The sequence below is a fragment of the Zeus faber genome, assembly GCF_960531495.2.
Source record: "Zeus faber genome assembly, chromosome: 15".
Taxonomy (NCBI): Eukaryota; Metazoa; Chordata; class Actinopteri; order Zeiformes; family Zeidae; genus Zeus; species Zeus faber.
Window position 1 is genome coordinate 13,446,851 of NC_137194.1, and position 17,073 is coordinate 13,463,923.

At 41.5% G+C, this 17,073-nt stretch overlaps 1 protein-coding gene across 1 annotated transcript; it reads right to left on the reverse strand.

The window, feature by feature from the left end:
• Positions 1-1,153: 1,153 nt before the first annotated feature.
• Positions 1,154-15,789, reverse strand: tead3a (TEA domain family member 3 a). Its single transcript, XM_080015175.1, has 12 exons — positions 15,656-15,789; positions 11,797-11,861; positions 11,594-11,656; positions 8,968-8,979; positions 8,388-8,498; positions 8,244-8,287; positions 8,066-8,127; positions 7,693-7,826; positions 7,433-7,603; positions 6,382-6,522; positions 5,072-5,224; positions 1,154-2,895 (listed from the first exon to the last, which is right to left on the reverse strand). Exons 1-12 carry the CDS (start codon positions 15,660-15,662, stop codon positions 2,782-2,784), a joined length of 1,077 nt encoding a protein of 358 aa, XP_079871301.1. The 5' UTR covers positions 15,663-15,789; the 3' UTR covers positions 1,154-2,781.
• Between the last annotated feature and the right edge of the window lie 1,284 nt (positions 15,790-17,073).

The following is a 17,073-nucleotide window of genomic DNA, read 5'->3' on the forward strand; positions in this document are numbered from 1 at the left end:
GGCGTCCTGCTGCTGTGGGTTTAAAATACACACTTCACTTTATAGTGGACGCACCCTCCGCCAAAACAGCCCAAGTGAGTCTCGGTGCCTAATTCCCGGCCAAGCCCTTCTCCTTGCACAGCTTTTCTCCACGCCGTATGGGGGGGGGGGGGGGGGGTTGCTTTTCACTTTCCCTCTCCCCAAGAACATGTGACCAGTACCACGAATTACAAAATATTTTTGAACGACCTGTCATATTGCATTATTGGCCGGATCTTGACATGTGAATAATTGTTTTAACCTTCAAACTGGAAACACTTTGAGAACAATATCGGCCCAATGTTACATCTACCAAAATAACTGGAGAAAAAAAAGAAGAGACGTTGCCATTTGCTAAATGTATGTGTAGGCAACTCTGGATTCAAACACTCTCCACACGCCATCTGTGGAATGTAATGCACTGGAAACGATTAATTAAACTGAGTATGCACCGAGTTGATGCCCTCAGTAACTGCATTTATTTGCATGCCCTGCCCTCTAGTGGCCGAAAACGTGCATAACATTAAATAATAACCACTGCGTTGAACACACCGGATGCTTCCAAGTGAAAACTTAAAACGTTAATAAAAAAAAAACCTGTTATATACACACACACACACACACACAGACACACACTAGGTAAAACAAAACATTACAAAAAAAATCAATACGTGCAATGCCATGGTTTCAATTTCTAACCAAATTTGAAAATTGTGATATCAACACTTCTTTTGGAAGTCAATTTTAATTAAATACCACCATATATATTGAAAAGTTGGTAGAAATTGTCATTATAAAATGTAGACATATCGATATAATCTGGTCATGAGCGGTCTTATCAATATTGTATGAGTATGACATTTACAGTGTTCTATATTGCGCCCCCAACAGTTGGAAAATGAATATTACAATTTCACAATTGCATGTTCATTTCTAAATTTAAATAAGTTACATATATGCTTCCATATAATGACTAAAATGAATGAGTGATGTTCTTCTGAAATATGCTTATCTCTGCCATTCTATGTAAATGCAAAATGGAATATACAGCTTACGTATCAGAAAAAAAGACATTTGGCTCATTGTTGGCAGTTATAATAAAATACAATGTAAAAACGATACAAGCTTAATGATGTGTAGGCATCATGTAATTTTATTGATAGTGTGAGACTTTAGATTGCACTGAGCAGACTTGACCAGAAGAGTCATAAGGCACAGTCAATCACTGTACACTGCAACCTACCTTTACTGGAAGTTTGATATCAATTTGGTAGGGCTGTTTAATGCTAATTTTCTCATGAGGAGCAACGTAAACCTTTTATAGGACATGACTAAGTAGAAATTATGCTATTGAAAATGACTTTCATCAGATAAACTCATTCCAATCAAGTCCTTGTCGATTTGCAAACGCTTGAAGGTAACAAAAGTGCCTCCACGAAGAAATGGAAGAGTACTAAAATTAAAAACCTTGGCTCGCAGCCCTGTCAACAGTTAATCATATAAGGCCAATCACAAAACATAATGCATAAAAACAAACAAAATAAAATGCAGTTTTCATTACTCCTTAATGTTGTCAGTAAGAAATACACCAGTGCACTTTAGTGGTGACCAAAATGTCGGTCTGTGCCTTGATGTCTTGCAAAAAATGAAAATAAAACCAACCAAAATACCAGCAATCCTCTTTGCTGTAACACGTCTAGCTTTCTTGATAAAATACAAAACATCACAAGTCACCTATACAAAAAAAAGGAGTCAGTTTACCTTAATTTGGCTTATAAACAGTACCTTTTAGAGTGTAGTGTATACATCCAATACATCAGTGCTCCTAAGGTTAAGGCCTAAAAAACCATAAACCACTTCCTCATCCCGACCCACGTGGAGGTAGAAATACTGCTGCAAGATGAAACAACAGTTTGGCATCAAAATTTTCCGGTGCTACAAAAAGTGTGGGGGAAAAAAAACAAAAAACACTGGGCTAATTATCGCTGTGACCAATTCTATTCTGTTTTAAAATGTAACTAACTGTAATTACACACATAGGAGAGCTTTGAACCATATCCAAATCCAACTGAAGACAAGTTCTCACTGGACACCTTATAGCTCATTTACCAATAGAAATAACATTTACATTTCAGTTTAACAATGATAAAATGCTGTGTCCATCGTCACTTATACCCCCGACTCCGAAATTTTTGAAATAAGTAAAAGTAAAAAGAACGTCCTTAATACATCCCTGCACTACAGCTACGATATAGTGAGTCTGTGCAGTTGTTGCATATTGGAAAAACGGGAAAAAACAAAACAAAAACAACAAAAAAAAGCCTTGTGAAACATTAGTGTGTGAATTTACCCCCTTATAGTGTTTCCATTATAATATTTAATCACCAAAAAACCTTTTAGGTGAAATACCAATACCATAACATAACGTTTCGACAAAATAATTATGAACCACATAGTGAGAAAAATCGTAAGAATACATTTCACAAAGTTCAGTCATTTTTACAGATTGTAGTTGTATATTCACTAAATCAACTAGATCGATGCTCAGGGATTAAAAAAAAAAAAAGGATCAATCCCAAACGCATTGCGTCCATCAAAAAGACAAAATATAATTCTTAAGACGATGTGTTTCAACAAACCGGTGTGTGGCTCCAGACTTGGTTTAGCAGAGAGAGAGAGAGAGAGAGAGAGAGAAAAGAAAGATAGTGTTTTTTCCGACAAAGTCACTGGGAAAATAACCTCCGCGTGCATACGGTTTTTCCACTAGTCTTTGACGAGCCGGTAAACGTGGTACTGGGCTCCATGTTCGCTGGTGGACACCTCGAACACGAAGGCGATGCACAGTAACGTGTCCTGGGTCTCTCTGTTGGAAACCACCTGAGAACAACGAGGAGGAATCTCAGTCAGAACCAGTTCATTCCGCCAGGTGCATTTGTATGTACGATGAAGATGTCATGGGGATTATTGGTGCGTATCTACGATGATTAGCATGAAAAAAGCTGAGAAGACGAAGAGAAAAAATAAAAGTGTATATAAAATAAAATAAGTAAAAAAAAAAAAAACCAAACAACAAGATAAAAAATTGCCAACATACACAAATGGCAGAAAAAAAAACCCCAGAAATAGTCAAGTTCTTAAAAATATGTGGAATATACAAATGGGATTCAATGCACATGATTACAAAAACAAAAACATAAGATAAGGTTAGCGCGTCCACATGTATCGGAGAGTTAAATGTCGTGCTTTTTAACGCCTCTTTAAGATAAATTTTAACAAACCTTTACGACTTTTATTCAATAAAGTATGGCAGGTAAAAAAAAAAGGTAGATTAGGTAGAGATAAGGAAGCTTATGAACTAGATGATTATATGATGTTATGATAACAGGTTCCTTTAGGTCCTTTTGGTTGTTTGTTCTTTCTTACACAGAAATGTTTGAAATTAGAACCACATTAATTCAAAACGACGACTCATTTTGATTTCAAATTGATGCCGAAGACCTTGACTAATGTTGATCAAAAGAAATATAAGGATTAGTGGTCGACCAATATGGCTTTTTCAATGGCCGACGCCGATGTTAGGAGAGCATGGCGGCTGATGGCTGATATGTAATGCAGATATCATGTTGTTGTTTTTTTTTGCATCTGATAAAATACAACAATTTAATTATAACAAATAACACACAACATTGCTGAACTTAAATGAACATTTACCTCACACTAATGTTATTGTGTGCATTGTCTCTGTTCGCTTAAGTAGATCTGCACTCTGTCTGCAGTGCACTTAAGTGCATATATCGTAAACCTAATAATCCTAATATCGTTTTTGTTCATGTAAAACTGACGTCAGTAGTCTGTGGATGTCATGGATCCGCCACACCCACAGACAAGATGAACAAAATGTGAATTCGGGGCAGTTCCGACATGCCGTTCAAGTTTGATCCAGATCAACATGGCATAGTTTGAGTTTCATCCAGATCGATTCAGTATTGTGGAAGGAGTTTGCGATCAACAATCACGACCTCACCAAGATGGCGCCACACACAGGCGTATAAATCTTTGCGTGCGTGCGTGCGCAAATTGATGACTCGAGTACACAGGCCACGCGATATCACTGCAGACTACTGAGTGGTCGCGTCATTGTGTCACTGGTCACGTGACGTCATTGCAGCAACTGATTGGACTACTACCGGACCAACATGGTGGCACGCACAGACGCAGCGATGCTCTTTATTGTGTGTGTTTTTGTTTATATGTCAGTTTGCCAATGTTAAGTTTAGTCGTGCGAATCCCACCTACAGCCGCCAAGACTTCTGATCCTAGGATTACAGTGTAACTAGGCTGTTACGACTGAACTTTTGCACTCATAAAATATACCGGAGGAGATAACCAGGACACCCAATCGGCCTACTCACCGATTACACTTTAAGCTGAATGCAATTTGCCTTGTTTTTCATCTGATTGCAATTATCCAGGTGTGGCAATGTAAATAATGTGCATCCTGTAGATATAGTGGCGATTGGACGTTATCTTAAGGAATATAAGATACAAACTCTTAAACATACAAATTTAGGAAGGTGACAGGTATTACTTTGTTACTATTAACCTTTACTATGTTTGAGAAAAGCAATTACATAATACAAGGAACATTTATTTAGTTTTGAAATATTTTCTTTTTTTTTGTGTGTTTTTGTTGTAGCCCACTACACAAGTCATTATAAAAATCATCTAGCAGATGCTTTTGTCCAAAGCGGATTTACAATATATTACATTTGTAACCCAGGTAAAATTATTTTATTTTATTTTTGTTACGTCACAAATCCTGATAAATGTGAAATGATATTAGTTTGTGTTTTTATAATCCATTGAGGGGGGGAAAAAAGTGTAAATACTGTGGAAAAACCTGCACTGTCCATTTAAGAGTAAGAGTCGCCACTTGATGACATCATCTCTCTGCTGCACTGTGATACTTAATTCAATGAATGAATGAATTTTAAGAGCTACTTTTAAGACATTTAAAGGACCTGCAAAGAAATAAACAAGTGCATAGCAGTACCTGCAGGATGGTGAAGTTCTCCAGCACGCTGTTCATCATGTATTTCTCCGGAAGGTGTTTGAGTTTGTGGATGAAGTTGATCATGTATTCGCACATGGGCGAGCGGTGGATGCGGAACATGCACTTCCCCCCTTCCACCCGAGCATATTCAGTCTGGGACAGAAAAACAAAGCAAAAAACATACTCTTATTACATACCCTAACCCATTCAGAATCAGTACAATAAAATAATACTAAACTGATTTTATATAGTACTTATCCAGGGTGTCTGGTAAATGTAATACTTTTTAAAGGGGACCTATAATGCAAAACTCACTTTTTCAGTGCTTGTGCACATACATTTGGGTCTCTGATGGGTCTACTGACACACAAACGGTGAAATAAGACAACCCAGTTTTTTGTGTACTGTCTGTTTCCGAAAACATGTCCTAAAATGAGCCGTTCAGCTTTGTGTCTCAGTAGTACGTAGCACTGAGACACATTAGAATTAGAACCACCCTCAAGCTCAGTGACTCCAACCACACCGGCAGCGCGACCAAACCTGCTAGCAGCTAAGAGCTACGCATGGGAAGTGCTCTGTTGGCTGCAGAGACCAGCACAAATCTTAAAAAAAAAAAAGAAGAATTAATACCAACTCTCTGTGACAAAACTGCAAATGAGGGAAATGTAAGTATTTAAAAATGGATTCTGCTGTGTGTTTTATCTCGGTGTGTGTTCACGGTAGGACTGTACTATCGGCTGCAGTGCACAATCAACGTTTCTCCAAACAAAACCGTAGATGTAGTTATGAAATTTATGTTGTTTTCGCAATGTTTCTGTAATTGAATGAAACAAAAAAGCCCCAAGCTCCGCTGTAGCTCCGTGCCGCTCCTGAAACCGCGGTGAAAGTTGGAACAAACTTTTAAAATGAGGCCCTGTAGATCTAATATCAGTGAAGATTCAGCAACTCAGGATTGCTAATTTCTCGCCTAAAATTCGTTCAGAAACAGATTTTGGTGGACTGATGAGGTGAAATCAGTGAAAGTTTACGGACTGAATACAACAAAAGCCGGAAGCCACGCTCAAAGCCCACTGGCTCACAGAACTGGGGGTCTTAGGAGGGTGGCCCCTCTCACTATATCAGCCCGTTTTCGGAGAGGGTGGATTAGACCCAAGTTAGAATGTGGTGTAGAATGAGTGCTTTTTTCAGCAAAAAACTTTAAAAACATGTTTTGCGGGCCTCAGAGACCTATATTAACTTGGTAAAAAGGAGCATAATAGGTCCTCTTTAAGACCTTTATAAGACACAGAGTTGTTTTCAGGGCGTCTCACCTCCACCTTCTCCACCACCTGCTTGCCGAAGGAGCAGACCTTGGTGGATACACTGATGGTGATGTTGTCCTTCCCGCTGTACTGGCTGCTTACACCGTAGAACGCAGCCGATGCTTCCTCCACATCACTGCTCAGGTCCGCCTGCGCAGAGGAAGAGAGGGGGCGGCGGACATCAATGATCTGGAGTGATAAATAGCTGATCACCTGGTTTCCACTGGCAATAGAAGCCCTTCTTTTATTACCGGTATTAATAATTCACATTAAATTATATTTTTATACAAGTAATAACCTGGAGCCGCAACTTAATCACCGCGCCACACGAGCCACTATGTCCAAATCGTCCATCTGCTTCCTTGCTACAAGCACCAAACAGCCTCCATGCAATTAACAGGTCCAAAAAACAACTTTGATATCAATCCCAGATTTTTATTTAAGCCATTTAAGTGCGATATTTAAAAAAAAACAAAAAAACGGCCAGCATGTCACTGCAGTGCAAAACGCCGAACACTACAGCACATCTACTGCAGACAGATTTGGCTCCTCGCTTACGCGCAGGGCAGCAAATTTTTTTTTCAAATTTATCTTTGCACGGCAAATGCTGGGTAGCGTTGCCAGTGTTCTCTGCTGGGCTGCCGGCATGCTGTCGTCCACTAAGACTTTCAGTTTGCCAGAAGCCATGGGGTTTTTGGGGGGGGGGGGTGACCGAGAAGGTGTTCCCATTACGCACGGTGTTTTGTTTCCTTCCATAAGGAAAACAGAGAGGCACAGTGGAGCAGCTCCGCCCCCCCCTTCTGCACATGCCTGCTCATCATTAAAACGTCACACCCCTGTCCCGCCATGACGGCTGTCCCTTTCACACAGACGGCATTTCGGCCTCGTTTCGGCTCTGTGACGACCTCTCCAGACGGCTCAGCACCGGATCAACAATGCCCCCCCGTGTTCGTACCTTTTACACAGAACGGCGAGGGCGGTATAATGGCACAACATTCCCATCCTTCAACAGGCTGCGTGAAAGGGGCTTATGTATCTATCTGTGTATCTCTACACTGACCCAGAACTTGACAAGGAAGAAGGAGTCGTGTGGTCCTTTCTCATAGAGGTCCTTCAAGCCTCCCTTCTTTTCGGGGAACTTGTCGTAGATCTGCCGGACGTCCACGGACTCCAACACGGGGTCGCTGTAGCTCGGGTTTGACTGTCCGATGTGCACGAAAAGATGTTTGTGCTGCGCAAAGCAAAAGATACATGAACATAAATAAGAGAGACGCTAAAAGAGATGGAATTAGAGATTGGTGAGCATTTCTGGTCTTGTACCATGTCGCCCTCTCGCTGGCTCTCCATGAAGGCCGAGTACTCCAGGAGCCGAAGTTTATCAGAGGCGATGGTTCGGTCTTGCCAGGCCGGCGCCACCGCAACCACAGGACGAGGGGGCGGCGGGGCCTCGTAACCTTTAAAATCATTTCAACCAAGACAGACAATTAAGCATCAGATGCCAGGAATGAAAGTATTTGTATAGGGTCCCCCCCCCCCCAAATTTAATTCCTATTACAAAAAATGTGCTCTGATAAACAGGTTTGGAGTGACACTCAAAACAGGATTACTGTGGTTATCAAAAATAAGATAACAATTAAATTATAAATGCTGGTTTCTATAAACGAATAGGTAGTAACACGGTGTATGTACTTACTGATCGGTGTCGGGATGGGGGCTGGTAGTGATGTGTATGGGGGCTGTGCAAAAGGCTTGATGCTGCCAAAGACCAAGATGATGCATCAAAAGTTAAAAGACTGAAATAAATTAAACGTCCAAATGAGCGAATAGAACAACACATTTCACAACAGACTTATCCTCCCTGTGATACCTACTCCTGAGAATGACCAGGCTGTCCTGGGATGGGGCTGGGCCAAAACTAGGAAAGAAAAAGACAACAATGGAATGGGTTACCAACAATATGGGGGTGGGGGGCGGGTCAGAAGGTGTGTACGTTTCTTTGTGTGCCGGTGCCTTACCCTGACCGGCGAGGGAAAAGACGTTTGGGGTTTCAGGACGCTGGCGGAGACGATCTGAGCCGAGGAGAGGTTGGCTACGGTCTGCAAGGCCTTGTCCTTGGACACCTGGTCCTGAGTGAGCGAGAGAGAGAGAACGGCCAGAAAAAGAGAGAGAATGGACAGAAGATACGCCTCTTAACGACCATGCTCTTCTCTGGGATAAGTGGAAATCTATTTTTCAGTGACGTTTAGACAGGAGGCTTCAGCCAAATGGAAGAGAAGTGGGGATGGATGAACGGATCGGAGAGCGGGGGATAAATGTTAAGAGCCGTGAAGGATTTTGGGGACCGCAGGAGGAGCAAGAGGTGCAGCAGGCCAGCGGACGAGCAGCAGGAAAACTAGTTTGAGCCATCACCAGCGGGCCGCACATCACTAACGCAACAGAAAACATTAAAATAAAAAGGGAGCCGCGGAAGAATGTAAGTGGGGCTGGATGGTAAAAACCTAGCGATGATACAATGCCAAACCACGAAGCACAAAGCCTGAAGCAAAAATAACAAAAACAACGAAACAAAACCAAATTGTAGTTGAAACAACTTACCAAGTTCATGGCCTAAGGCAAAGGAGACACACATTATTAATGGACTTGGACAACATTTGAAAAATGGAAAAAGTAGGTCACACATGCACCATAAGACAAGTAAAAAAACAACATTACACATTTAAGAGACCCCTAAAATGGCTTTTCTTATTTCACCTTTGGTTCTAGTACTTCTTCTACCTCGGCCATAGCCGGTCACTCTACACTCTCCTGTTACTAAAGGCCTGCGAGGGATGGATTTTACGGGTTCGGGTGAAAAGTAACGTTGTTTGTCTCGCTCTTGCCCGCAGACACACAGAGGGTTGAATTCACAACGAACGGATGGCGGCTGCAGGGAGCACCGTGAATGCCGTCACTCGCAACCGCTATCCGTCCCAAGGTTCCGATTCACAAAAGATATTGCTCTAATGATATGACAGCGCAAACACGCCGATAAAGTTTTGCGGTTGAGTGCAATTATCCCTTGTTTTGCGTCTGATTGCAATGATCCATGTGGCAAATGGTGGCTTTGCACCAAGAGCACAGCAGGCAGGACAATAGGCAGAGCGAAGGGGCAAAATGGGCATCAATGGCTCTGCGGACGCGACACGGGCCGCACGGGGCTTTTTTTGGTTCAGTACAATGCATCCAAAATAAAAACACTGTTTTCATTTGTTTTGTTTGAAAACAGGGGACGGAGAAAGCCCAAATGTATAATGGAGAGGGTGGGGGGGGCACGAGATGCACCCCAATGCCTGCCTCCCCTCGCGACAGACCTGCGCGATTTGAAGCGGAGGACAAAAGAAAAAAGTATCACACAATGCCTCACAAGCTTCTGAAACGGGACGCCCCTGATGCGCTTCAGTTACCACCAACTCTCTGAAGATGCAAATACATTTCACTCTAACTGCGTGTGGCTATTAGCGCTGGTGTTTTTTTTGAATTGCGACTGTTTTTGCAATGAGGCTCATTTGCATAGAAAGGGGCCAATTTTGCGCCAAATGTATGAATAATGCCTCATTTAAACACATGTATAGAGCAAGGGACCACCGAGACTATTTACTGGGCAGCAGTTAGGGGTGCATTCCGCCCTTTGCGCAGGATTTGCTGCAAAAAAGCAGCGCAATCCTTTTGTGTTTTCGCCCCAGATTGATTGCAAGATAATATTTTGAATTTTTATATATATATATATATATATATATATATATATATATATATATATATATATATATATATATATTTTTTTTTTTTTTTTCCCCCATGTATTTAATTATTAGACCATTATTATCATGTATTGATTCATTTAAGGGACTTCTCTCGACATCTTTAATTTTTTATCCACAAAGGAGGTGGACGATACACCAGGTCACACACTGAAATGGGGACTTAAAAACGGCACGATTTAAACATGGAGGTCAAATGGCCTCTGCCACAGCGTCCTGAGAGGAAACAGAATCAAACCAGATGAATGGAGTTGAAGGTAGAAATGCATGTGGAAAAGAAAGAGACGTGTAGAGTATGTGTATCTTACTCATCGGTGTCAATGTGTTGCACATGCTTTGAGCCGCGGAGCAAATTTTCCCCACTCGAGTTTGCCACGAACCCCCAAAGCCACCCCCCATCTGAACCCCCCCCCCCCCGATGTGACCATTTAAAAGAACAGTCATGCAAAATATCAAAGCCCTCTGTAGAGCGAGGGCAGGCGAGAACACGCATGGAGGTCGGGCGACGGAGGACATTTCCCCACAGTGTTTGAGGTTGAAACATGCCACCCAAAAGAACCACACCTGTCTCGACTGCCGCATTTACATTTAAGGAATCCATTATCTTATCTATGATCCATTATCTATCGCACGTGTCTCTTTTTGTGGCGTTGAAGCAAGCAGAGCAGGGCGTCAGCCGGGCGCGCGCACACACTGTCATATTTTAGATTACGACACTGTGGTAGTACCGTTGACGTTTGATAAAGCTTTAACTAATCAATTCACTCATCCGCTTTGCTGATTACACCAAGAGACTAACAACAACAATAAAAATAATAAAAACCTTTTGCTCTCAAAGTTGAATGTGCAGTTAGCTGCCCCTATCCACATGCAGGGCAGGGAGGTGAGAGCACAATTGTGGTGTACATTTTGCCTTTGTATCTCTAGTGGTGCTACAATTTTTTTTGTAATTTCCCAACAGGAGAATTTTCCAATGACGGCGGTTCATTTAGGGAAATGTCGTCTCCGTAATAGTGATCACTGAATGATCCACCATTTTAAACTGTATGTGAATTCTCACTTTATTGCGCTTGCTGTTTCGAGCGTAGTAAAAATTACTGTAATATGAATACTCCGCATTTGCAAAATAATAATAAATTCTAACTCCAAAAATAACACCCAAGATGAATTTTTGGCTCAGGCTGACTTTTGGGCTGATCTTTCGGTCTAGAGGCGGAGCGAAGCGGCGAGAGCAGCTAAGGCAGCAGGCGTGGTGTACCTTGAGCTTAGACTGAATCTCGCGAGACTTTCTCCTGGCCAAGACCTGCAGGTGACTAGAGACCTGAAGAAAGACAGTGGGAAGGGAAGGAGGACGGCAGAAAGAGAGAACAGAAGAAGAGACGGATGTGACTAAAGAGGGAAGAGGAAACGTGCCGAGCACCCACCTTGATGCTGGTCTGGTATTCTCGTACCCTCTTGCGCGCCAGAACCTGAATGTGACTAGAGACCTGCAGGGTGGAAGGCAGGGTGGCCCGAATAAACACACACACATTACACCCAATGTTCCCAGTATCATCTTTCCGTTCCCCTTAACTAGCAGAAAAGTTACAGATTGTCACGTATTTCCGCTAATTCTGTTGATTTGTACCTGTTTTCGTGTGCGGGTCTTCCCGGTGCGCAGCTTGATATAGCGAGCTATCAGCTCATTGCGACCTGAAAAAAATAAAGAAAGAAAGAAAGAAAAAAAGAAAGATAGAAAGGAAAAAAAAGAGAAAAAACAATATAAATATGCATAACTAAAAAACATTCTTAAAAAAAATCCCCATTATAATTAAGACCAAGAACGTATTTTGTGAACAGCAATATACACGTTTCATGCGGATTACCGGTGACCAACTGACTGACAGAAAGATATGCTCTCACAACCAAAATAAATCAATAAATAAAATTCAAAACACATGCATATGCAAACATTGCGTTTTATCCCATTTGAACACCCTCTGTTATAAAACAAAGGGACAACAGAAAAGGTAATACAGTGATTTTGTCTAATTTAGGAGTTGAACTAATCAATTATGAAAGAATAATGAGTCATTAGTCACGTCCACTTATTCTCCTCTTACACTCGGGCTGATATTGACAGAACCAAATATCACTGGATATATACACCTCAATATGGATAGTTTGATGACATTGAGGGATGGGTACTTGCACTTTTGTAATAATAATAATAATAATAATAATAATAATAATAATAATAATGTACTAACGGGGAATAAAGGACACTGAATCAAAGTTGGAGAAAATAATGATATAATATAGGCATTTTACAGTTATAACTACAATATCCTGTTCTGAAGCAGACACAGCATCCTCACCATCATCATTTCTGGGAACCGGAGGCGATACGGGGTCACAGGCTGAGTCACTTCAACTCGTTGGATTTACCAAATTCCCCAAACTCTTGGGGGAGGAAGTGAGTCATACACATCAGCTTCCATTTTCAAAAACTGAACAACAACATCCCAACTTCACAAAGGAGAACTCTCACCCAATCGAAAAAATGAAATAAAACCGGTACCGAGCCTGAGGCTTAGCATTACAAGTCCCGATGTCAAACAGTTACGTGTTTACAAAATGCTGTTGAAAAAAACAAGTGTTTCCTCTTATGTTCTCTGGTTCAGTGTGGGAGCAGAGGAACCGGTGATGAGTCAGCTGATCCTCCAAACACGACAATACACAAGATACATGGGAAAAGACACAGCCCACTGGACCACGTGACCCACGGAGACCATGTGTGGAAATATCAGAATCCAGTAAAGTACAGAGTGTTTTCTTTTTGCATATTACATCCTGAACATGAAACCAAGTGTGCTTCGAAATGTATTTACTGTCTTTGACCACATTTGTGACAGAGTCTGGTGTTTTGGTTCCCTAGTAGGCTACGGATCATTTTTCTTTTTTTTTTTACAGATTATGAAAGTGCAGATTGCTTTCAAATGATGTGTGATACATTGGAGTCTGGATACATTTAAAGAAGATGTGCTTATTTGAATGTTGGCACACCTAAACTCCTCGAGCAGAGAAAACTCCCCTGAACGATTCCAAGATTTTTCACACTTTAGAGGTAGGGAATGTGTGGAAGCAACAGCTGGTTCACTCCAAAAACATCTCTGGAAATAAAAAAAAAAATATCTGGGGGAAAACTTAAATAATTCAAAAAATATTAATTAAACATGGCAATTTAAACTAACTGATGTCTGTTGTATTTTTGTCTTTTCAAAAACATTTCCAGGACAGATCCGGCAGTGACTTGGCCTGTCGCTTTAAGACATTGCATTGTGGGAAATGTAGGAGCCCCCTCTGCACATGGTTGGAGGAGGTTAACTGTGATGAAGAGATCACTGTGAGAGCCAATACACTTGTTGCATGTTATTACTTTATTCTAAAAGTTTGAAGGTGACTTTCTACCTGTAGTCCACAGAGTCCTGCCTCACGGTGTCTCTGAGAGGAGATCACTCTGTTCCCAACAACACGCTTCAATTCAAATGGATTAAACACCACATGTCCCATAGAGACATTTCATCAACTTTTCAAACTTTTGGGACTTAAATAACACAAACGATTGGGACCTGTTGATCTAGTGGTGCAGGCCAACTTCCATTTGTGACGACACAAACACGGAATATGTTTAGGACTCAATCACGGTGTCATATTGTTTATTACTAATACAAAACAAGTTGGATTTAGCGCCGTGATGCCGTCGGCACAGGTTGCTGATGTAGGCTACTTTTTTTTTTAATCCTGCAGGCCGACTGCCACCCTGGTTTGTTTATGGGAGGGGTTTCAGCCGAAACTCTGGAACAAAAGCCAATGAAACCAAAGATGCAAATGTCCGCACCCACAAATGTCCACGCCCGGACAATGCGCCCAAACAGAGACACAGAGACAAAAACAAGCATACATTGGTGACAAACTACTAGTATTTAGTGATCCTAAAACTGCTGTTTGTTATATTGAGTGGGTTCTTCAACATTTAAAATTTTTTAATACGGGAAAAAAAAAAAAAAAAAAAAAAGCTTTGAAGTTTAAACTGCGGGACTTGGCATATCCCGACTTGGTCCACCTTTCACCAGTCACTGTCACATTTTAGTCGTGTAGTTTTAAAGCAATCTACGGTAGTAGAGAGAGAGGTGAAACATTGTTTCCAAACTTTTTGTTTTAGTTTAATTACGTGTTCCTTGCCTCGAATATACTTAACTAGCAAGAGGCAAGAATGAGAAGGATCTGGGCTTAATTTTTTATATATTATTTAGTAATAGGATATTGTACATGTCAGTAATAGGCTTTGTATTGTATATTCAAGTTATTACTCGAATCTCCTTCATTTACTCGTTCCAATGTTCAATGTCAATAAATGGAACTCGCTGCTCTATTATCTGGCTTAAAGTACAATAGTGGCACGATCTGAAAAAATAAAATAAAATTAAAAACAAACAAAAAAAAGAACATTTAATTTGTTAACTACAACTATTTGTATGGGAATTAACTCCAAGAACTAATTACTGGACAGTCCTGAGTCCTGACAATGGAGGGCGTCACCGCAGCGTGGCCACACTTTCACAAGTAAAAAAATGCTGCGACGCTAAAACAAACCTTCCATTTAAATCAGCTTGGTATTGACCCACCCATCACCCATACAAACATACAGGAAATCATGCACGTGCGCACGCACATGCCCCAAAAGCTGCTCCACGCAGGAATGTCATCGCTCGGCCAGAGGAAGTATGCTGGGAATGTTGGCTGCGAGCCAAGCTTCTTTGAGCTACGACAGTAAAACCAAAATACACCCAGGCTCCAAACGCAGATGGCTTCGTCCAGTTCAGCTGGTCAGTGAAGCCACCGGTTGCCATGTTTGAGAATTTGGTCACCTGATGTGGTCAGGTCACATCAGACTGGGCTCAGCGTATCGGCTTGCAGCCGGCCGCCCTCAGCTCTCTGGCCTTCCAGAGGAAAGACCTGTCCCAAAATAACACTTTGCTTTCCCCTCGGGAACAAAGGGATCTGGAATGGGCAAGACTGGCAAATGTAATCTTGTGGTTCACTTCCAACAACCTGCTTCGGGCGGGAGCAGTAGTTTATTTTCCTCTTCAGGGGTTGTTCGTTGATGACCGACTGATAACCGGCTTCACTACTAACATGAATACATTTAGAGGGAATATTAATTATTCATCTTTATTTCTGTTCATTTTTAGGTTTATTTTACATTTGCCAAATGTTTATATTTTTAGTACATTTTTAAGTTCATTGTATATTGCCAATTTTATTATATTTTTGTCTTTCTTTTGGTTCATTGCATATTGAGAATGTTCTTCTTCTTATTCTTATAACTTAATTATTATTGCCAACTGTTTTTGACGTGAGCTGTTGCAACAATGTCATTTACCTCCAGTGATGAATAAAGCATCTCTCTATCTATCATCTACATTGTTTGGACAGTTCCTCACCATACATCTTTCCCTCGTCGGACAGGATGATCTTCCTCCGGCCGCAGGGTGGGTAGATGGCCAGAGCCTCCTGGAAGCTCTGCTCGATGTCTGGGCTCCACACGCCCTCGGCATCGCCTTCGAGGCCGCGTTCCGGCCCGTCGCCCAGTCCATCCTCCTCCCCGCCGTCCTCCTGCCCTCCATCAGGGCTGCCACGGCAACTCCACTCTGACGCAATGGTGACGGCTCCGGCCACAACGCGCCTGGGCGGGGGGGCGATAATAAATCAGAGGATATATCATGCACATAGTTTTATAGGGTATAGTAAAGACTCCTCTCATTGTCATATCACGTCAGTGACATCATAGGTAATATGAGAAAATTCACAATACTTTGTACAAGTTTGACACTTCAAAGCTTTATCTCCCTTCCTAAGCCTGCACAGATAAATTTCTGCAGTAAGTTCAATTTAAAATGTCTATTTTATTCATACAGTACACCCAGACACTAAAGTTGATAGCCATACATCAGCTTTCTGGTTGCCACAACCGTTAAATGGTTGCCGATTTTTCATCCTTTTATAATTGAGTGTTACGACATAAATAAAACTCTAATTTTAATATTAAGTTATATTAATTACTCAATATTAAAAAAGTGATGTTGCCGTAGTTATGATACCACATCTACATATTACAAACATATTATTGTTGGACGAGTCTATAAAATGACTAGTCATTTTGGTTTCGCTGGTGCGAGCAATTTTATTTCCAAATACCTTGTTTATATGAATGACCCATGTTTATATCTGTAGCTGCTACAAGAATAGCTATTTCGCCACAGGGCCAATGAAGTACCACTGGAGGTAAATATACATCCAATGACAGCAATACACACCCAATCCATCAATGTGTATATACAGTATACAGCTGTAAATATACACAATACAATGTACATAAACATTGTGTATATTTACAGCTGTCAAGGGTCTTTGAGGGGAGGGTCTACATCAAGAGGTCATAAATATATTATGGAAGGACGGAGTGAGAGGTAAGAAATGTAATTCACAGGTCAACAATCACTGATAGAAAGACCGGTTGAGCAATTACACTTCAGTGAAGTACCTAACAGATGACAGAAGTCAGGGTGGTGTTTTCAAATTTGTTTCACCAAACTTCCAGTTTATATCAGCCGTCGAGCTGCCCAGATGTCGGTAACCTGAACCCGGCCCTACATCGGCCACATGAGGAAATTACACATTCTTCATGTTATTGTTGAGGATTCTCCAAGTCTCCCTAAAACGCAGGCGCCCATGTGCAACACGAACACGGTCTGGTGTCTCAAGATTTTCCAGAGTGCGGCCGACTCGCGTCCTTCCCCAAATAAATCTGCAGCGGATCGTTGTGGTCGCGGGGTCCGCTGTGGTAGGGTCCGCCGCGGGG